Here is a 24,032-nt window from a genome sequence, read left to right on the forward strand (position 1 = left end):
ACTCACCCATAGGCCCAATGGAAGTGCCGGTTTCCTGCATGCACTGCGCATGCGCGGGAAACCGGCACTTCCGTTCCCCTGAAAGGGGTTGAGAGTTCATACGCGTGCGCAGCGAACTTGCGTTTTTTTTGCAGGTTTTCCCAGGAAGGTAAGTCTCCAGAATTTACACATTTAAAAAGCAGGCGTAAGGCCTGCTTTTTACAAGGTAAGTGGTGAATTAATTAAAATTAAAACATTTTTCCACAGGTTTATTATTTTTAAATACTTTAAAGCAAGGTAAGTTTATTTTTAGCCCCATTAGAAAATAAAATTATTTTTCCAAAAATTTAAATTATTGTTTAAAATAGTTATTTCATATAATTTATAGTTTATTTAAAAAATTTGATGTTTTTTAAAATTTATTTGAAGATTTAGTGATGTTTTGGGGCCGTAGTATTTATAAGTTTTGACAGCTCTTCCTGTCAAACTTATGAATGGAGCATTCCTTGCTCCAATTGGCTCCCCATGGCCCACGTGATCCCAGGGGACGCATCGAACTAACTGTGCCCTTGGGATACGCAAGCACTGCGCGCCGGCAGCTGGAGCAGGCCCAGGATCGGAATCCCACGCGGGCCCATAGCTTAACGGCCGACGCGCAAGGTAAGTACAGGTCGGGGGCTTGCACCCGCGGAAAGCCTCCGACCCGAATTTCTGGGCCATTGTTTTTATAAGAGGAATGAAACAAAAACAAGAAATTTTAGTTTGGTCCTTAATGGAAGGGGATAAGGATAGATTTTCCTTTTACTGCACCTGGCAAATCGCTATTCCTCAGATAGGGGATAGAGACCTATTCCATTAGGTCTTCACCCCGTTGTGTCCAAACAAGGTGTCTCGAAGGTACAGCTATGACTGCCTTTTCGTGGGATATGTGGAACATTCTTTGTTCCAGTCCTACTCAGGTCGCCACCCTCACCTCTTTTTCCGGTACATTGATGACTGTATCGGTGCTGTTTCCTGCTCTCGCCCTGAACTAGGAAATGTAATTCACTTTACTTCCAATTTCCACACTTCCCTCACCTTCACATGGTCCATCTCTGACTCTTCCCTTCCCTTCCTCGACTTCTCCGTCTCCATCTCTGGGGATAGGCTATTGACAAACATTCACTACAAGCCTACTGACTCCCACAGCTACTTGGACTACACATCCTCCCACCCCGCTTCCTGTAAGGACTCTATTCCATTCTCCCAGTTTCTCCGTATCTGCCGTATCTGCTCTGACGATGCCACCTTCCATACCAGTGCTTCCGACATGTCTTCCTTTTTCCTCAACCGAGGATTTCCCTCTACTGTGGTTTACACAGCTCTTGACCGTGTCCGTTCTATTTCCCGCACTTCTGCTCTCATCCCTTCCCCTCTCTCCCGGAACCACAATAGGGTTCCCCTTGTCCGTACCTTTCACCCCACGAGCCTCCACATTCAACGGATTATCCTCCGCCATTTCCGCCACCTCCAGCGTGATCCCACCACCAAACACATCTTCCCCTCCCCTTTCAGCATTCCGAAGGGACCGCTCCCTCCACGACACCCTGGCCCACTCCTCTATCACCCCCAACACCCCTTCCCTTTCGCCTGGCACCTTCCCGTGCAAGCGCAGGAGATGCAACACCTGCCCTTTTACCTCCTCCCTTCCCACTGTCCAGGGCCCCAAACACCCCTTCCAGGAGAAACAGTGGTTTACTTGTACTTCTTGCAATTTAGTATATTGTATTCGCTGCTCACGATGCAGTCTCCTCTACATTGGGGAGATCAAATGCAGTTTGGGTGACTGCTTTGCGGAACACCTCTGTTCAGTCCACAAGGGTGACCCCGAGCTACCGCTCGCCTGTCACTTTAATTCTCCGCTCCACTCCCACTCTGACCTCTCCATCCTCGGCCTCTTACACTGTTCCAATGAAGCTCAATGTAAGCTCGAGGAACAGCACCTCATCCTTCAATTAGGCACTTTACAGCCTTCTGGACTCAACATCGAGTTCAACAATTTCAGAGCATAACCTCTGCCCCTATCTTTTTTTGCATTTTATTTATTTATTTATTTTCTGTCTCTCTCTCTCTCACATGGCAGCTGTCGATTATTCTGCCATTGCCATTTACACTTCATCTAAAGTCATCTTTTGTTTCTTAACTTGTCCCATTACCATCTCCTTTTGCCTTGCACCATCATCCCTTTTGTCTCTTAATCTCTCCTGCCTTCCATCCTATCACAGACCTTCCCTTTTGTTCTTTCCTCCCCTCCCCCCTTTCCCTGCCCCTACACTTGCTTAAAAACCTGTTCCATCTCCAACTTTTTCCAGTTCTGACGAAAGGTCATCGACCTGAAATGTTAACTGTGTTTCTCTCTCCACAGATGCTGCTTGACCTGCTGAGTATTTCCAGCATTTTCTCTTTTTGTCTTGCGGCGGCCTGCGCCTGAAGTAAGTAAAGGTCTACAGTTGCTGTTGTAATAAAGAAAAGAAGGGCCGTTCCTGGCCTCCCACCTTAGTTTTTCCATCATCAATCCATTGCATGCTCCAGTATAGAGACGCCTAACAAAAGCGGGTACAGACTGGAGGGTCTGCTGTGGCCAGGAACCCAGTTGAAGACTTGGCTGGCAAGATTAGTGGAACTTCACCTCCCCCACCTAGGATAACCTTTGGGCCTCAGGGCCTCCAGATTTCTGTTCACCAACAGCTGCCAGAAGGCCCCATGTCAGCAGTCATGAGCAAAACCGCAGACATGAGGGGACTATAGCTGCTTTCTGATTTCCTACCACAGTGTTCAGGTGTCGGCCCAGCCAGGGGTTGGCCTGTGCCAGCAGTATGCCCAGGTGATGCAGGGCAGGAAAACTGGATCCCTTTCATTGGCAGGTGCAGCACACCTCAGGTATCATAAAGAAAGTATATCCTATATAATTTGCAATTTAGTAATATGATCCATTAGATGGAAAAACTGAAAAGGGTGAAGGTTTCATACTTGCAACAAAATCAGGAACTTGAAATGCCCTTTCTGTCTGTATTCGTATCAAAGCTCTTTCTCACCTGATTTTTACGTGGCTAGCAACTCTAATCACTTTTGGCTGGTTCTCCAGGTTGATTTCACGACCACTTAAAGTATCCACCAAGAAAATACGTCTGGTTAAATACCAATTATTTATCGTATTATCTGTGATTTAAAAAAATAAATTAACGCTTGAACAACACAAGGTCGAAATCAAACACGAGGGCTTTAGCGTTCCTGGTACACACTTATCAGGAAATTTTGCACCCCCAAGCTATGACATTTTGACCATTAAAATTAATGGTTGTAAAATCAGAGCCTGGGGTTTATGCAATTTCCCAATAAGCATACCCAGCAGGCACCAGGAATGCTGAAGCAGAAAATCCCAGCTAGAGGCTTTTATTTTCACTTTCAGAATTATATAAAATAGCCAGTTTTATGAGTGCTTCTAAATTTGCTTATTCAAGCTAGTTTTTTTTCTTTACTTCCCCTTGTTGGATTTCTCTCGTGCTGTACATTTCTGAGTGAGTGCACAGGCTGGGGACACTGCTGTTCCTAGGCTTCTGCTAATTTCATTTAATAACTATCCACTAGGAGGTCTCTGGCACTAGTCTGGTGGGGTTCGCCCTTCAGTTTTTGCTCTTTCCTGGGGGAAGGGCCTGGCTTCTGTAACACCCTTCCCCATAATGGCACGGCTGAGATCAGGGATTCATGTTAACCACTTTTATACTGACAATGTATTATTTCTGATTCCATGAGACTGGCTTCAGGGAGTCAACTCCCACTGTTCATACCGGTAAATTATACCAGTTAAATCTACACAGCTTAAGTGAGGTATAAAGGGTGCTAATCTGGAGAACATCACTTTGTCACGTTTGCATTCCAACATATACTGCACCATGCTGTCTCTTTCTTTTAAAATAGAAGTGTTCTGTGATTGAACATATTAGGGTAAATTTTGTGAGGCTCTGCTCCTGGTACAGAGCATCGCTCGATACGAGAGCGGATCAGAGAATTCAGCACAGAGATCAGCACCCCCAATTTGTGGTGTTCCCGATTTTCTGGTTATTAAAATTAATCACCAGAAAATCTAGAGCACACAAATCAGATGCACTGACATCCATGCCTGATTTAACCTAATAAAAGATGAAAGATAATGATAACGGTAACGGGAATGGTAGCATCGTGGTTATGTTATTGGACTGGTAATCCAGAGGCCTGGATTAATGATCCGGAGACATCAGTTCAAATCCCACTACGGCAGCTGGGGATTTTAAATTCAGTTAATTAAATAACTTTGGAATAAAAAGCTAACATCAGTAATGGTGACTATTAAACTACGGGATTGTCGTAAAAACCCATTTGGTTCACTAACGCCCTTTAGGGAATCTGCCATCCTTACCTGTTCTGGCCTATATGTGCCTCCAGACCCACAGCAATGTGGTTGACTCTTAGCTGTGCTCGGCACCAGCTATGGACACGACAACAGCACGACAGCCCAGTCGACCCTGCAAAGTCCTCCTCACCAACATCTGGGGACTTGTGCCAAAATTGGGAGAGCTGTCCCACAGACTAGTCAAGTAACAGCCTGACATAGTCATACTCACAGAATGCCCAATGTTCCAAACTCCTCCATCACCATCCCTGGAAGGACAGACCCACCAGGAGTGGCGGCACAGTGGTATACAGTTGGGAAGGAGTGGCCCTCAACATTGACTCTGGACCCCATCAAGTCTCATGGCTTCAGGTCAAGCATGGGCAAGCTGCTGCTGATTACCACCTACCGCCCTCCCTCAGCTGATGAATCAGTACGCCTCCATGTTGAACACCACATGGAAGAAGCACTGAGAGCAGCAAGGGCAAATAATGTCCCCCGTGGGTGGGGGGCTTCAATGGCCATCACCAAGAGTGGCTCAGTAGCACCACTACTGACCGAACTGGCCAAGTCCTGAAGAGCATAGCTGCCAGTCTGGGCCTGTGACAGGTGGTGAGAGAACCAACACGAGGGAAAAACCTACTTGACCTCGTCCTCACCAATCTACCTGTCGCAGATGCATCTGTCCATGACAGTATTGGCAGCAGTGACCACCACACAGGCCTTGTGGAGACGAAGTCTCGTCTTCACACTGAGGACACCCTCCATTGTGGTGTGTGGCACTACCACCGTGCTAAATGTGATAGATTCAGAACAGATCTAGCAGCTCAAAACTGGGCATCCATGAGGCACTGTGGGCCATCAGCAACAGCAAAATTGTATTCCACCACAATCTGTAATCTCATGGCCCGGCATATCCCTCACTCTACCACTAACATCAAGCTAGGGGACCAACCCTGGTTCAATAAGGAGTGTAGAAGACCATGCCAGGAGCAGCACCTCAATGATAATGGAGCCCAACACGTGAGTGCAAAAGACAAAGATGAAGCGTTTGCAACCATCTTCAGCCAGAAATGCCGAGTAGATGATCCATCTCGGCCTCCTCCTGAGGTCCCCACCACCACAGAAGCCAGTCTTTAGCCAATTCGATTCACTCCATATGATATCAAGAAACGGCTGAGCGCACTGGATACAGCAAAGGCAGTGGACCCTCAACATCCCGGCTGTCGTGCTAAAGACTTGTGCTCGAGAACTAGCCGCGCCTCTAGCCAAGGTGTTCCAGTACAGCTATAACACTGGCATCTATCCGACAATATGGAAAACTGCCCAGGTATGTCCTGTCCACAAAAAGTAGGAAAAATCCAATCTGGCCAATTACCACTCCATCAGTCTACTCTCAATCATCAGCAAAGTGATGGAAGGTGTCGTCGACAGTGCTATCAAGCAGCACTTACTCACCAATAACTTGCTCACTGATGCCCATTTTGGGTGCCACCAGGACCACTCAGTTCCAAACATGGACAAAAGAGCTGAATTCCAGAGGTGAGGTGAGAGTGACTGCCCTTGACATAAGAACATAAGAAATAGGAGCAGGAGTAGGCCAATCGGCCCCTCGAGCCTGCTCCACCATTCAATAAGATCATGGCTGATCTGATCCTAACCTCAAATCTTCTATCACTCTGCATCCACCCGAACCCATGTGATCTCCCGGAAGAGGCGAAAAACCAGATAAAGACCCAATGGCCAATTTGGGAGAAAAAAATCTGGGAAATTCCTCTCCGACCCATCTAGGCGATCGAAATTCTTCCAGGAGATCACTCTGTCCCTATATTTTCTACAGTACTTACCTTCTGTAAAGGCGATCTCCACCCCAGCCAGGAACAGGAATAAAACCATCTCCTGAAATCTAACAGAATTAGAACACAGTAGGAGCAGAACAAGGCTACACGGCCCCTGGGCCCACTCCACTACCCACAGGGCCATGACCATTCCGAACCTAGACTCATGTCCAATTTCCTGCCCGCTCCCCGTAACCCTTAATTCCCTTTACTTCTAGGAAACTATCTATTTCTGTTTTAAATTTATTTAATGATGTAGCTTCCACAGCTTTCTGGGGCAGCAAATTCCACAAACCTACCACCCTCTGAGTGAAGAAGTTTCTCCTCATCTCAGTTTTGAATGAGCAGCCCCTTATTTTAAGATTATGCCCCCTAGTTCTAGTTTCACCCATCATTGGGAACATCCTCACTGCATCCACCCGATCAAGCCCCTTCACAATCTTATATGTTTCAATAAGATCGCCTCTCATTCTTCTGAACTCCAATGAGTAGAGTCCCAATCTACTCAACCTCTCCTCATATGACCACCCCCTCATCCCCGGGATTAACCGAGTGAACCTTCTTTGTACTGACTCGAGAGCAAGTATGTCTTTTCTTAAGTATGGACACCAAAACTGTATGCAGTATTCCAGGTGCGGCCTCACCAATACCTTGTACAACTGCAGCAATACCTCCCTGTTTTTATATTCCAACCCCCTAGCAATAAAAGCCAACATTCCATTGGCCTTCTTAATCACTTGCTGCACCTGCATACTAACTTTTTGAGTTTCGTGCACCAGGACCCCCAGATCCCTTTGTACTACAGTACTTTCCAGTTTCTTGCCATTAAGATAATAACTTGCTCTATGATTTTTCTTGCCAAAGTGCATAACCTCACACTTTCCAGTATTGTATTCCATCTGCCAAATCTCTGCCCACTTACTTAGCCTGTCTATGTCCCTTTGCAGGTTTTTTATGTCCTCCTCACTCACTACTTTCCGTCCCATCTTTGTATCATCTGCAAACTTTGATATGTTACACTCGGTCCCCTCCTCCAAATCGTTAATATAGATTGTAAAGAGTTGGGGACCCAGCACTGACCCCTGCGGAACACCACTAGTTACTGGTTGCCAATCTGAGAACGAACCATTTATCCCAACTCTCTGCTTTCTGTTAGAGAGCCAATCCTCCACCCACGCCAGAATATTACCCCCAATCCCGTGATTTTTTATCTTGAGCAATAATCTTTTGTGTGGCACCTTGTCAAATGCCTTTTGGAAGTCTAAATACACTACGTCCACTGGTTCCCCTTTATCCACCCTGTATGTTACTTCCTCAAAAAACTCAAGCAAATTTGTTAAACATGACTTCCCCTTCATGAAACCATGCTGAGTTTGCCCTATTAAATTATGTTTATCCAAATGTCCCGTCACTGTCTCCTTAATAATGGACTCTAACATTTTACCAACCACAGATGTTAGGCTAACAGGTCTATAGTTTCCAGCCTTCTGCCTACTACCCTTTTTAAATAAGGGTGTTACATTAGCAGTTTTCCAATCTGCCGGGACCTTTGCTGAGTCCAGGGAGTTTTGGAAAATTATTAACAATGCATCCACAATCCCTACCGCTACTTCCCTCAAGACCCTGGGATGCAAGCCATCAGGTCCAGGGGATTTATCCGCCTTGAGTCCCATTATTTTACCAAGTACCACTTCCTTAGTGATTTTAATTGTATTTAGTTCCTCCCCCCCTAGAGCCCCCTGTTTGTCCAGTGTTGGGATATTCTTAGTGTCCTCTACTGTAAAGACTGATACAAAATAATTGTTCAGTGTTTTTGCCATCTCCATGTTTCCCACCATTAATTTCCCGGTCTCATCCTCTAAGGGACCAACATTTACTTTAGCCACCCTTTTTCTTTTTATATAACTATAGAAACTTTTACTGTCTGTTTTTATATTTTTTGCTAATTTACTTTCATAATCTATCTTCCCTTTCTTAATCAATCTTTTTGTTATTTTTTGCTGTCTTTTAAAGACTTCCCAATCTTCCATCCTCCCACTAGATTTGGCTACCTTATATGCCCTTGTTTTTAGTCGGATACTATCCTTAATTACTTTACTTAGCCACGGATGGCTATCTTTTCTTTTACACCCTTTTTTCCTCAGTGGAATATATTTTTTTTGGAAGTTGTAAAATAACTCCTTAAATGTACACCACTGGTCATGTACCGTCTTACCCTTTAATCTATTTTCCCAGTCCACTCTAATTAATTCCGCTCTCATACCTTCATAGTCTCCTTTATTCAAGCTCAGCACGCTTGTTTGAGATCCAACCTTCTCACCCTCTAATTGAATATGGAACTCAACCATGTTATGGTCACTCATTCCAAGGGGATCCTTTACTAGGACATTTTTAATTAATCCTGTCTCATTACACAGGACCAAATCTAAGGTTGCTTGCCCCCTGGTCGGTTCAGTTACATACTGCTCAAGAAACCCATCCCTAATACACTCAATGAACTCTTCCTCAAGGCTGCTCTGCCCAATTTGATTTGTCCAGTTAATATGATAATTAAAATCCCCCATAATTATAGCTGTTCCCTTATTACAAGCCTCAACTATTTCCTGATTAATACTCCGTCCAACAGAGTTGCAACTGTTCGGAGGCCTATAGACTACACCCACTAGTGTTTTTTTCCCCTTATTATTCCTTACCTCCACCCAAACTGTTTCACTATCCTGCTCCTTTGACCCAATATCATTTCTCTGTATTATAGTGATTCCTTCCTTTATTAACATAGCCACCCCACCTCCTCTCCCTTCCTGCCTGTCCTTCCTGATTGTTAAATAACCTGGTATGTTTAATTCCCAGTCATGGTCACCCTGCAGCCATGTTTCTGTAATGGCCACAAGATCATACCCATATGTCATTATTTGTGCCGTTAACTCATTCATTTTGTTATGAATGCTACGTGCATTCAGATAAAGAACTTTCAAATATGTTTTGTAACACTTAGTTCCTGTTTTTTCCCTTTTTAGTACTTTACTTTTTACTCCATACCTTCTGTCCCTTCCTGACACATTCTGTTTTTTAATTCCCCCACTGCTACCTAAGTCTATGACCTTCTCTGTTGTCATTTCTATTATTTGCTCTCTAGAAACCTCCCCCCCACTAATTAGTTTAAAGCCCTCTCTACAGCCCTAGTTATATGATTCGCCAGGACTCTAGTCCCAGCACTGGCCAAGTGGAGTCCGTCCCAACAGAACAGCTCCCTCCTGTCCCAGTACTGGTGCCAGTGTCCCAAGAAGCAAAACCCATTTCTCCCACACCAGTCTTTGAGCCACGCATTTAACTCTTTAGCCACGCATTTAACATCAAGGCAGCATTTGACCAAGTGCGGCATCAAGGAGCCCTCGTAAAACTGAAGTCAATGGGAATCGGGGGGAAAACTCTCCACTAGCTGGAGTCATACCTAGCACAGAGAAAGATGGTTGTGATGGTTGGAGGTCAATCATCACAGCCCCAGGACATCGCTGCAGGAGTTCCTCAGGGCAGTGTCCTATGCCCAAACATCTTCAGCTGCTACATCAATGACATTCCTTCCATCATAAGGTCAGAAGTGGGAATGTTCACAGTATTCAGTTCTATTCACAACTCCTCAGATAATGAAGCAGTCCATGCCTGCATGGAGCAAGACCTGGATGACATTCAGGCTTGGGCTGATAAGTGGCAGGTAACTTTCGTGCCACACAAGTGCCAGGCAATGACTATCTCCAACAAGTGAGCAACTAACCATTGCCCCTTGACATTCAACAGCATTGCCATCGCTGAATCCCCCACCATCAATATCCTGGGGGTTACCATTGACCAGAAACTTAACTGGACCAGCCACATAAATACTGTGACAACAAGAACAGGTCAGAGGCTGGGTATTCTGCGGCGAGTGTCTCACCTCCTGACTCCCCAAAGTCTTTCCACCATGTACAAGGCACAAGTAAGGAGTGTGATGGAATACTCTCCACTTGCCTGGATGAGTGCAGCTCCAACAACACTAAAGATGCTCGACACCATCCAGGACAAAGCAGCCCGCTTGATTGGCACCCCATCCACCACCTTGAACATTTGCTCCCTCCACCACCGGCGCACCGACCATTGAGAACATCTACCAGAAACGCTGTCTGCGGAGGTCACTGACCATCATCAAAGACCCTACCCACCCCAGCCACAGTTTGTTCGCCCCCCTGCCATCTGGGAGACGCTACATATGCATTCGCACCCGCACGACCAGATTTAGGAACAACTTCTTTCCCAGGGCTGTCATCCTACTGAACTCTGCTAATAAACTCTAAAGCCTGCTCATCTGTCAATGCACTTTATTGGGGCAGAAATTCCTCCCCAAACGCGTGAGTACGGAAGGGGTACTCACGCGTCTAGCCGGAGGAAATGCCGGTTTTCAGCATGCACAGCGCATGCGCTGAAAACCGGCATTTCCTCTCCTCTAACCCAAGAGGTGAAGAGGCTAGTGCGTGCGCTGTAGGGAGCAGCGCGTGCATCTTGGATTTCCTCTGTTTTGGGGGATTTGCGCATGTGTAAAGGCCTCCGGTCTTTACGCTTGTAAAAAGCACACGTAAGTATTTACTTTTACAGGTAAGTGGTGTTTTAGTGTAATTTAGAATTTTTTTCCATAGGTTTATTATTTTAAAGAATCTACAATAAGGTAAGTTTAGTTTTAGACCCTTTTTATTAAAAATTTATTTTTTTCAAAAAAAAAGAATTATTGTTTAAATTATTTTTTTAAACTTATTTATACTTAATTTAATGATTGGGATGTTTTTTAAATTTTTATTTAAAGTTTAAATAGTGTTTTGGGCCCCCGTAGTTTTCATGAGTTTGACAGTTCTTACTCTCAAACTCATGAATGAACCTTCCCCTCCCCTGATTGGTTGTACAGTGCTCACCTGATCCCAGCCGGCACATCGCACGAACTACGCTGCTGGATCAGGTAAGCACTGCGCGCTGACAGCTGAACCGGGCCTGTCACAGGAAATGCAAGCAGGCCAGGGCTTCAGATGTCAGCGCGCAGGGTGAGTGCAGATCGGGGGCTTGCACCCGCGGGAAGCCCCCGACCCGAATTTTTGGCCCATTATGTTTATGTTTATGTTGCAAGCCAAATGTATGTTAAATGTCTTAATCAAAATGTACACTCTCGGGAGCCGCAAGCTTACATTTCGTTGTACTGCACTTGTGCACTAACAATGACAATAAAGTTGATTATTATTGTTGTGTATGTACCTTTAAGAGAGAACTTAGTCTAAGGATAAAGGGGTAAGCCATTTAGGACTGAAATGAGGAGGAATTTCTTCACCCAGAGAGTGGTGAACCTGTGGAATTCTCTGCCACAGAGGGCGGTGGAGGCCAGTTCATTAAATATATTCAAGAAAGAGTTGGATATATTTCTTGAGGCTAAAGGGATCAAGGGATATGGGGAAAAGGCAGGGACAGGGTACTGAATTGGATGATCAGCCATGATCACATTGAATGGCGGAGCAGGCTCGAAGGGCCGAATGGCCTACTCCTGCTCCTATCTTCTAACTGTTTTACAGCTCCTGTATACTGTAGTACCGGCAGTGACCACACCTGTATATAAAGCCGGAGCAGGCTTCTGTACCCCAGTCTTGAGACTACTCTACTCCAGTAAATACCTGTTGATTGTTAAGTTACAGCATCCGTGTAATTCTTGGGGAAACATCCAATTAAAAGAATCACGGATCTAACAGTGCCAACGAGTGTCGATTCGAATCTACCTGCAACTCTGCATTTCCCTTCGAGGGTTCGCTCTGGGAGGGCGGTGGAAGAAAGTCGAGGCCAGAAACACGGGCGTCGACCACGAGCAACCGCCCAGTCGTCTGGCAGAGAGTGAACATCGCAGGGGAGGCTGTGGCGAGCCGGGCTTGGTTCCCCAGCCACGACGATCAGCAACAGACTGACGACAGGTACAGCGCAGACCCTTCCCGGACAGCGGCGGCTGGAGCCGACCGACGGCAGAGAAAAAGCCGAGCAGCGTCGACGGGGTAAGATAGAGGGTGAAGCGCACAGGGCGCAGCCGGGGGTTAAAAACCGAGCGGCGTCGAGGAAAAACAAAACGGAGAGAGAGAGGGTAAAGCAGCAGCCGGGTTCAGGACCGAGCGACGGAAACGGGAAAGGCACACAGAAAATAAAAACAAAAAACACGCAGAGCACAGCCAGGGCTCAAGGGCTGAACAGTGTCCGCGGGGAGAAGAAGGGAGAGCGCGGGAGACGCCATTGAGCCGCGGAGGAGAAGGAAGAGTGCGGGAGACGCCATTTTTAGAAGCCGCAGCGGAGAAGAAGGGCGAGCGAGGGAAGAAAGGAAAGCGCGGGAGACGCCATTTTGTGCCAGCAGAGAAGAAGGGAAAGCGTGGGAGACGCCATTTTTGACAGTTAAATCACACCCAGGGATGCCGAAGAGTGGCAGTATCTCTACGTTCGACAATGAAGTCGAAGATTGGGCGACATATGTGGAACGTATTGAGGTGTACTGCAGGACGAATGAAGTGCCAGGTGCTAGGAAAGCACTGGTTTTGTTAAATTCCATGGGCGCAAAAACTTATGGGTTACTGCGAAACCTAATAACCCCAGAGAAGCCTGTGAATAAGAATTTCGAAAGCATAGTAGAAATCCGACAGGACCACTTAAACCCCACACCGCTGCTGATAGCAGAACGATTTAAGTTCCATAAAAGGAACCAACACAAAGACGAAAGCAATGCTGAGTACTTAACGGAACTGCGCAAGCTATCGAAACACTGCCAGTTTGGAGTGGGACTAGCAGATACGTTAAGGGACAAGTTTGTGTGTGGGCTTCAAAGTGAAGGAACCCAGAAATGGCTTCTATCAGAAAAGGATCTTACGCTGGACAAAGCTTTCAGTATGGCAGTATCACACGAAGCAGCCGCAAGGAGCGCTGCAGAGATACAATGGAGACCGCAAGAATATGGCACCAATGAAATGTCCTATGGAACAGGGAAGCGTTATTGCTGCGGCAGAACAACACACGACCAGAAGGATTGTTGGTTCAAGGACCAAGTGTGCAGACAGTGTGGAAAAGCAGGACACATAGCAAGAGTCTGCAGGTCTGGGAAGAAAACCAACAGCACGAAATCTCCACAGGAGAAGTACAAAAAGGTACACAAGGTGATGGACAGTAGTTCAGACGAACAGAAAAGTGACACAGACTCCGGAAGCAAGGAGCTGGGTTGTCTGAAACTACATAAGTTAACCAAAATGGAGGATCACCAGACTGTCTGGGTTACACTCAAGATAGACGGAGTCCAAGTGAAAATGGAATTGGACACAGGATCAGCCCTAACAGTCATAAACCAAAGGGACTACAAGCGGCTATTTTCACATATACCCTTGAAAGCTACAGAGATTGTCTTGAAGACGTACACGGGGCAAAAAGTCTACCCCAAAGGAAAAATAAGGGTGAAAGTGATATACAAAGGCCAGGAAATACCTAAAATGGATATATATGTATTGCCAGATGGAGGACCACCACTGCTAGGACGTGAATGGATCCGGAAGATACAATTAGATTGGCATTCCATACAGGCACTGAAGGTTGAGGCCAAAAAGGATGATGACGTCACACCTGGACGACTGTCAAAAATGCTAACTGACGCAAAGGAAGTGTTCCAGGAGGGACTCGGAACACTAAAAGGCATAACAGCAATGATTAAAATAGAGGAAAATGCAAGCCCAAAGTTTCTTAAGGCCAGACCAATGCCTTATGCGATCAGACCAGCCATCGAAGCAGAGTTGGAAGGGTTGGAACGTTCAGGAGTACTGCCCAAAGTAGACTGGAGCGAGTGGGCTACACCCATCATTCCTGTAATGAAGAGGTCGTTGAGTAATACGCCTGGGGAACCAAAGAAGGTCCGCATCTGTGGGGATTTTAAGGTGACAGTGAACCCAGTCCTTCACACGGTACAATATCCGCTTCCACGAATTGAGGAGACTATGAAGGTATGAGAGCGGAATTGAGTAGAGTGGATTGGGAAAATAGATTAAAGGGTAAGACGATACATGATCAGTGGTGTACATTTAAGGAGTTATTTTACAACTTCCAAAAAATATATATTCCACTGAGAAGAAAAGGGTGTAAAAGAAAAGACAGCCATCCGTGGCTAAGTAAAGAAATTAAGGATAGTATTCGACTAAAAACAAGGGCATATAACGTAGCCAAATCTAGTGGGAGGATAGAGGATTGGGAAAACTTTAAAAGACAGCAAAAAATAACAAAAAGATTGATTAAGAAAGGGAAGATAGATTATGAAAGTAAATTAACAAAAAATATAAAAACAGATAGTAAGAGTTTTTATAGTTATATAAAAAGAAAAAGGGTGGCTAAAGTAAATGTTGGTCCCTTAGAGGATGAGACCGGGAAATTAATGGTGGGAAATATGGAGATGGCAAAAACACTGAATGAATGTTTTGTATCAGTCTTTACAGTAGAGGACACTAAGAATATCCCAACACTGGACAAACAGGGGGCTATAGGGGGGGAGGAGCTAAACATGATCAAAATCACTAAGGAAGTGGTACTCGGTAAAATAATGGGACTCAAGGCGGATAAATCACCTGGACCTGATGGCTTACATCCTAGGGTCTTGAGGGAAGTGGCGGTAGGGATTGTGGATGCATTAGTAATAATTTTCCAAAACTCCCTGGACTCAGCAAAGGTCCCGGCAGACTGGAAAACTGCTAATGTAACACCCTTATTTAAAAAGGGCAGTAGACAGAAGGCTGGAAACTATAGACCGGTTAGCCTAACATCTGTGGTAGGTAAAATTTTGGAGTCCATTATTAAGGAGACAGTAACAGGACATTTGGATAATCATAATTTAATAGGACAAAATCAGCATGGTTTTATGAAGGGGAAGTCATGTTTGACAAATTTGCTGGAGTTCTTTGAGGAAGTAACATATAGGGTGGATAAAGGGGAACCAGTGGATGCAGTGTATTTAGACTTCCAAAAGGCATTTGACAAGGTGTCACACAAAAGATTATTGCTTAAGATAAAAAATCACGGGATTGGGGATAATATTCTGGCATGGATAGAGGATTGGCTATCTAACAGAAGGCAGAGAGTTGGGATAAATGGTTCATTCTCAGACTGGCAATCAGTAACTAGTGGTGTTCCGCAGGGGTCAGTGCTGGGTCTACAACTCTTTACAATCTATATTAACGATTTGGAGGAGGGGACCGAGTGTAACATATCAAAGTTTGCAGATGATACTAAGATGGGAGGGAAAGTAGTGAGTGAGGAGGACATAAAAAACCTGCAAGGGGACATAGACAGGCTAAGTAAGTGGGCAGACATTTGGCAGATGGAATACAATCCTGGAAAGTGTGAGGTTATGCACTTTGGCAGGAAAAATCGTAGAGCAAGTTATTATATTAATGACAAGAAACTGGAAAGTACTGAAGTACAAAGGGATCTGGGGGTCCTGGTGCACGAAACTCAAAAGGTTAGTATGCAGGTGCAGCAAGTGATTAAGAAGGCCAATGGAATGTTGGCTTTCATTGCTAGGGGGATAGAATATAAAAATAGGGAGGTATTGCTTCAGTTGTACAACGTATTGGTGAGACCGCACCTGGAATACTGCATACAGTTTTGGTGTCCATACTTAAGAAAAGACATACTTGCTCTCGAGTCAGTACAAAGAAGGTTCACTCGGTTAATCCCGGGGATGAGGGGATGGACATATGAGGAGAGGTTGAGTAGATTGGGACTCTACTCATTGGAGTTCAGAAGAATGAGAGGCGATCTTTTTGAAACATATAAGATTGTGAAGGGGTTGGATCGGGTGGATGCGGGGAGGATGTTCCCGATGATGGGTGAAACTAGAACTAGGGGGCATAGTCTTAGAATAAGGGGCTGCTCTTTCAAAACTGGGATGAGGAGGAACTACTTCACTCAAAGGGTGGTAGGTCCATGGAATATGCTGCCCCAAAAAGCTGTAGAAGCTACATCATTACATAAATTTAAAACAGAAATAGACAGTTTCCTAGAAGTAAAGGGAATTAAGGGTTACGGGGAGCGGGCAGGAATTTGGACATGAGTCTAGGTTCGGATCGGACATGGCCCTGTGGGTAGCGGAGCGTGCCCAGGGGCCATGTAGCCTGATCCTGCTCCTATTTCATGGGTCTAATTCTGTTAGATTCAGAAAATGGTTCTGTGATAGTAGATTGGCGGTTAGGATCAGATCAGCCATGATCTTATTGAATGGCGGAGCAGGCTCGAGGGGCCGATTGGCCTACTCCTGCTCCTATTTCTTATGTTCTTATGTTCTTATATTTTCGTCTCGCTATCTGGAGGTAAGCGCTTCACCAAAATTGATCTAGCCCAGGCGTACTTGCAAATGGAGGTAGAAGAAGCCTCGAAACAATACCTCATGATCAACACTCATAAAGGTCTCTATCAATACAACCGGCTGGTGTTCGGGGTAGCATCAGCTCCGGCTATTTGGCAAAGGGTGATGGATCAAGTCCTGCAAGGGATTCCAGGGACCCAGTGTCATTTGGACGACATCCTGGTCACGGGCGAAAATGATGGTGATCACCTCGCCAACTTGGAGAAGGTGCTCACCAGATTAAAGGAATATGGGCTACGAGCTAATCGCCACAAGTTCGAGTTTTTCCAGAAGCAGATCTCGTATTGTGGCCACGTCATCGATGAAGAGGGGTTACATAAGTCCCCTGAAAAGATTGAGGCAGTAGTCAAGGCTCCAGCACCGGAAAATGTGTCACAACTGAGGTCGTTCCTCGGGCTGGTAAACTACTACCATAAGTTCGTACCAAATTTGTCCATGGTATTACACCCACTGAACACCCTACTGCAAACAGGGGTGCCATGGAAGTGGAATGACGAACGTATACGAGCTTTCCAGAAGTGTAAAGAATTGATCACATCAAAAGAGGTGTTGGCCCATTTCAACCCAGCACTACCAATTCGTTTGGCATGTGATGCATCACCCTATGGTATTGGAGCGGTGCTGTCGCACAAATTCCCAGGCGGGTGGGAGAGGCCAGTAGCCTTTGCGTCTCGGTCACTAACCTCAGCCGAGCGCAACTACGCCCAGATTGACAGGGAGGCCCTCAGCCTAGTATGGGGAGTAAAAAAATTCAACCACTATCTGCATGGGCAGAAGTTCACCTTGCTGACTGACCACCAACCACTTGTCTCCATCTTTAATCCTAAGAAGGGCGTTCCAGTGATGACTGCACAACGGTTACAAAGATGGTCCCTGTTTCTCGGGGCGAATCAATACGAAATAGAATATAAAGGCACGAAACAGCATGGAAACGCTGATGGGCTATCACGCCTGCCACTGCCTACTGTGGAGGAAGCACCAGCAGTGGACCCTATCGAGATATTTTATTCGTCAATAATTGAACGATTGCCAGTAACGAACGCGGATATAGAGAAGGAGACCCGCAATGATCCGACACTGTCTCGGGTATATGATTTGACGGTGAGGGGATGGCCAACACATGGCGACTCACTGTTGCCAGCATTCTCATCCAGAAGAGAACAGCTGTCAGTATGCCAGGGGACAGTGATGTGTGGATCCCGAGTGGTGATTCCACCCAAGTTAAGGGAGAGAGTGCTAAATGAGCTTCATGAAGGTCATCTGGGAGGGGTGAAAATGAAAAGCCTTGCTAGGGCTTATGTGTGGTGGCCGGGGATCGATCAACAAATCGAGGACCTAACCAAGAGCTGCTCAGGATGCCAGAAGGTCCAAAATGCACCACCACATGCCCCTCTACACCCATGGGAGTGGCCCTCCTCTCCATGGCAACGGGTGCATATTGATTTTGCTGGTCCATTCATGGACTCAATGTTCTTAATAGCAGTGGATGCTCACTCGAAATGGCATGAGGTGATAAAAATGTCCTCATCCACTACAGAGAAAACGATTGCAGTCCTACGGACAATATTTGCCAGGAACGGCTTGCCAGAGCAGATTTGCTCTGATAATGGACCACAGTTTGTGTCCGAAAAATTTCGAAAATTTATGAGAAGGAATGGGGTAAGGCATTACACATCCGCCCCGTATCATCCAGCCACAAATGGATTGGCTGAAAGGTTCGTACAAACCTTTAAAAAGGCGATAAAGGCCATGTGCGACGATGAAATTCCACGACAGCATAAGGTGGACAATTTCCTATTAGCCTACAGAAATGCGACACATGCAGTTACCAACCAGACCCCGGCCATGATGTTCTTTAACCGAAGGTTGAGATCTCGTCTGGATTTGCTCAGACCCAATGTGCGAAGAAATGTTGAGGATAAACAATTCCAGCACATCAATGAGAAGCCGACAAGGAGCTTCAATGTAGGACAACCAGTCTTGGCCCGTGACTACCGAATAGAGAAATGGCAACCCGGAACGATATGCACAAGGCAGGGGCCATTAATGTACACAGTGGATGTCGGGGAGAACATTGTGAGACGCCACGTCGATCAGATCTTAGCGTCACAGGAACGAGTCAACCCCATGTCTCGAGTACCTGGGGATGAACCCGACATACTGGTAGCATCTACCTCCGAACCAGTAGCAGTGGAAACCGATGAACTAACCGACGAAAAGGGGCCAGAATCGCCTCCGCACAAAAAAGAAGAACCTCAGGAAAGGCGCTATCCGAAAGGATCAGGAAGCCGCCCCAAAGACTGAATCTATAAATGGACTATTTTCAGTTAATGTTGCATGTTAAATATGTTAATTGTTAAATGAATGTTATGGTACTGTTAATCTAAAAGGGGAGGAATTGTTGTGTATGTACCTTTAAGAGAGAACTGTTTTACAGCTCCTGTATACTGTAGTACCGGCAGTGACCACACCTGTATATAAAGCCGGAGCAGGCTTCTGTACTTCAGTCTTGAGACTACTCTACTCCAGTAAATACCTGTTGATTGTTAAGTTACAGCATCCGTGTAGTTCTTGGGGAAACATCCTATTTAAAGAATCACGGATCTAACAATTATTATTATTATTATTATCTACAAGATGCACTGCAGCAACTCACCAAGGCTTCTTCGGCAGCACCTCCCAAACCCGCAACCTCTTCTACCTAGCAGGACAAGGGCAGCAGGTGCATGGGAACACCACTACCTCCAAATTTCCCTCCAAGTCACATTGACTTGGACGTATATCGCTGTTCCTTCATCGTCGCTGGGTCAAAATCCTGGAACTCCCTCCCTAACACCACTGTGGGAGTACCTTCACCACACGGACTGCAGCAGTTCAAGAAGGTGACTCACCACCACCTTCTCGAGGACAACTAGAGATGGACAATAAATGCTGGCCTTGCCAGCGATGTCCATATCCCATGAACGAATATAAAAAAAAAGGTAATTGACCTGAAATCTTAACACTGTTTCTCTAGGAACATAGGAACAGGAGTAGGCCATTGAGCCCCTTGAGCCTGTTCCGCCATTCAATGAGATCATTGCTGATATGTGACCTAGCTTGGCCTATATCCCTTAATACCTTTGGTTAACAAAAATCTATCAATCTCAGATTTAAAATTAACAATTGATCGAGCATCAATTGCCATTTGCAGAAGAGAGTTCCAAACTTCTACCACCATTTGTGTATAGAAATGTTTCCTAATTTCACTCCTGATGCTGAGTGTTTCCAGCATTTTCTGTTTTTATTATTAGTAATAAATGCTTGGTCACAGCAATTATAATCAGTTACACACAACAGAAGATATCAAGATTTATTCCACTAGTAACTCCTATGCCAAAGGTTAAAGTATATAATTCCACACAATTTGTGCTCATTTTTAAATGATGGCAGAAAATTTTGTTTTTTGTTTTTATGTCATTGGAATTTAAAATGAAACACAACTAAAATTTAGGAAATTAATATTTTGATTCATTTGCTAAAATCCTTCCAAATGTAGGAAATTATAAACTTAACAGATTAACTCATTAGGAGTGTTTGCCCAAAGGTAACATCTGTTCACTTCTGTTCATGTTCTTATTCATATACCTTATGCATTTTGCCTTCATGTATTCAGCCAAATAACGTATGATCAAATAAAATATGAGCAGTTTATTACTTTAAAATAGAAAGGCAGAACAGGCTCAAAGGGCTGAATAGCCTACTCCTGTTCCTATTCAAACACATATTGGGTTATACTGCAATAAAGCTTTTAAGAATAAAACATAAGGATGAGTAATATTGTTTTTTAAATGTCAGCTGAGAAAACAGAGTTTTCAGTTACTTTCGTTGCAGTTAAAAACAGCATGTATTTGAGGGAATGTTTTCTTCCAAAAATCAGAAGTGTCTCACAAATGAGAACCAATAATTTTTGATTCTTGCCTCAGAAGAGATTTGCTCTACTGGACTCACAACAATTTGCATTTGCTTTTGCATTAGCTAAGTCAGAAGAGTTCGCAAATTAAACCTGGGTAATTCAACAAGAAATGGCTATATAGGAATATAATGTTTACCTTGGTTTACTAATTTTCCATTATATTGAAGGTTTAAATTACGCACTGCAATAGGCTGCAGTTTGTCCTCACCATTTTCTTTGTAAAGCATGTAAACGTCATAAAAGTGTGTGTCGTCATATTTAGATAAAAGCTTGGAAACAGGAAGTGTACACTGTCCAATAAAGAAAATAAACAAGTAAAAAATGAATACAATGTATAGGAATTTTCTTAGAAGGCAAAATAATTGTTGCATGGAATTATAGCACTTGAGTTTCTTTAATAGCATCCATTTCAAAATCTTAATCTAGTGGTACGGAACTTGGCACATTGCTTGATCCCCAAGTTCAGCTTCTTCCCCCACACCTGATTTGTCAACAAGAGTTTTATCTTTCGCCTGCACTACATTGACAGCCAATGCCTCAATACATGTGTTAATCACCCTGTGACTGGATTTTTCCAATGATCTTCTTGCCAACTTCCCACTTCTGCTCGTCATATATGCTCTCACTCACACGAAGGTCTGCATCACTCCTAAACACACCAAGCTCCACTGATTTCCTGTGTCCCAGAGAATCAACTTTGATATTCTCGTCTTCACCTTCAAATCCAACAACAGTCTCACCGCTCTCAATTTTTATGAATTCCTCCAGGCCCACATCCCTGAACGCACCCTCCTGTACTGGCTTGTTGTTTCCCACTCTACCATCAGCAGTTGCTTCTCCATCCACCTCATCCCCATACTCTAGAACTCCCTTTCGTAGTATCTTTGCCTTTCCACCCCTCTACATGTCATCAAACACCTCTTTAACATCCTCCTTTCCAGCTGCATTTTTACCCTCTTGGCAAGGTTACAAAAGTAAAATACTGTGGATGCTGGAAATCTGTAATAAAACCAGAAAATGTTGGAAATACTCAGCAGGACAGGCAGCATCTGTGGAGAAAGAAACAGAGTTAACATTTCAGGTTGATGGCCTTTCATCAGCAGTTCTGTCGATCTTATTCACACAATTTTAGAAACGATTTATTTTCCAAATTATGGCCTATGAGCAGTATTTCCTTTTTTTGGCAACTTTATTGCACCGCTTCAAAAATATATTAGGTACAATTTAAAAAAAAAGTATTTTGGGGATGTCCTGGGGTCACAAAAGGCACTATATAAATGTAAATTTGCATACCATTTAAAGTGTAATTGTACTAAAGAGTTTACTCAAGCTTAAGGTAGACAAATTATTAGGACTTGAAGCTTTAGATCCAAAGATCCTGAAGAAAACTGGGGAAGAAATTGTGGAGTCTCTGAATGTAATTTTCGTAACCTGTGGAAAGGAAAATTGTGCCGGAGGACTGAAGTGTGGCAAATGTGACTCTCCTCTTTAAAAAATGAAACCAGGATAATCCAGGAAATTACAGGCCAGTTTGTCTTAATTCAGTTGTTAGTAAACTAACCTCCTTGATACGAGGTGAAATTAATAAGCACTTAGAGAAATGTGCATTAACTTGAACCAGTCAGCACAGATTTCTAAAAGAGAAATGGGAAACTCGCTCCAATTTACCACCCTTCCTGTGGGGAGATACTTAGCTTCCACTTGAAAATTCCCTGGTATTACAGATGTAAATCTGTGTAAAACTGCTCCATGGTGCAACATATTGGAGCTCTAACAGACTGTGTCACAGTGCAATGACTAATACAATTGACCATTTAAGTTTAACTTTTATATACTGTATATCTAACATGTGGTAGGAGAGAGCATGTTACCATACCAAATGTGTCACATTTTTGAGATTCTTGTTAAATTACAACAATTTACTTAGTCTACCTTGCTCTCAGACAGATTATGAAATGCTAAGTTGAGGTAGAAAATGTTCACTGCTGTACAATAATACTCATTTTCTTACATGGTTAACTGTTTAATGTTGCAGAACAGTGTGAAACAAACAGGCTTCGGTTACTATTCCCGTAGATGAAATAAAGCTTAAGAACTTTGTCATCAATTATTAATAAATACAAATTGGTCATACTCACTCTTTGCCGATATGTGACTCCAAAGGTATAAGCAGCATTCAGCCTAGTCATGGTATCTGGGCACAACTGTAAATAAGAACAATGTATAAATAATACACATAAAATTCCAGACAAACCGCACACAAACACACATATAGATATATACAGTCACCACCGCTTACAGTGGGTGCGTTCATGCAAACGCGATTTACCTGCTATACGTGGTATACGCCAGTATAACTTCCCAAACCCGCAACCTCTACCGTCTAGGACAAGGGCAGCAGGTGTGTGGGAACACCACCACCTCCAAGTTTCACTCTAAGTCACATACCATCCTGACTTGGAAATATATCGCCATTCCTTCATTGTCGCTGGGTCAAAATCCTGGAACTCCCTCCCTAACAACACTATGGGAGTACCTTCACCACACGGACTGCAGCGGTTCAAGAAGGTCAAGGCAATTAGGGATGGGAAATAAATGCTGGCCTTGCCAGCGATGCCCACATCCCATGAACGAATAAAAAAAATGTGGCTATGTTTTTATTGTGGAATCCAGGAAAAAACGACTTCCCCAGAAATTCATTGTTATTTTTTCCTAATTTGTCCCTCACTGTTGCTCTTGGTTCCTAGCTGCTGCTGCTGCTATTCTGAAATTTGAACTGTGCTGCATTTTGTGAGCAGTATCAGGAATTTCCATCAGGAGCGTGCACGAGCAATTATAACAAGAAGCAAAATACTGCGGATGCTGGAAATCTGAAATAAAACCAGAAAATGCTGGAAATACGCATCCGCGGCGGCATAACTAAGGCTGCCTATTTCCACCTCCGTAACGTCGCCCGTCTCCGCCCCTGCCTCAGCTCATCTGCTACTGAAAGCCTCATCCATGACTTTGTTACCTCTAGACCTGACTATTCCAACGCACTCCTGGCTGGCCTCCCACATTCTACCCTATGTAAACTTGAGGTCATCCAAAACTCGGCTGCCCGTGTCCTAACTCGAACCAAGTCCCGTTCACCCATCACCCCTGTGCTCGCTGACCTACATTGGCTCCCGGTTAAGCAATGCCTCGATTTCAAAATTCTCATCTTTGTTTTCAAATCCCTCCATGGCCTCGCCCCTCCCTATCTCTGTAATCTCCTTCAGCCCCACAACACCCCGAGATATCTGCGCTCCTCTAATTCTGCCCTCTTGAGCATCCCTGATTATAATCACTCAACCATTGGTGGCCGTGCCTTCTGTTGTCTAGGCCCCAAGCTCTGGAATTCCCTACTTAAACCTCTCCGCCTCGCTACCTTTCTTTCCT

The 24,032-nt window shown here is 44.6% G+C and overlaps 1 protein-coding gene across 1 annotated transcript in view; it reads right to left on the bottom strand.

The window, feature by feature from the left end:
* tmem67 (transmembrane protein 67) overlaps positions 1-24,032 on the bottom strand; it is a 495,060-nt gene that overhangs the window by 277,788 nt on the left and 193,240 nt on the right. Inside the window, exons 11-13 of the mRNA XM_085992667.1 lie at positions 22,751-22,816; positions 20,749-20,902; positions 3,054-3,177 (exon numbers count right to left, since the gene is read on the bottom strand). Coding sequence (XP_085848793.1) covers positions 3,054-3,177; positions 20,749-20,902; positions 22,751-22,816 — 344 coding nt within the window. The remainder of the gene's footprint in view (positions 1-3,053; positions 3,178-20,748; positions 20,903-22,750; positions 22,817-24,032) is intronic.

Source organism: Somniosus microcephalus, chromosome 7 (assembly GCF_052327205.1).
Source record: "Somniosus microcephalus isolate GS21.2 chromosome 7, FLI_Smic_1.0, whole genome shotgun sequence".
NCBI classification, from domain to species: Eukaryota; Metazoa; Chordata; class Chondrichthyes; order Squaliformes; family Somniosidae; genus Somniosus; species Somniosus microcephalus.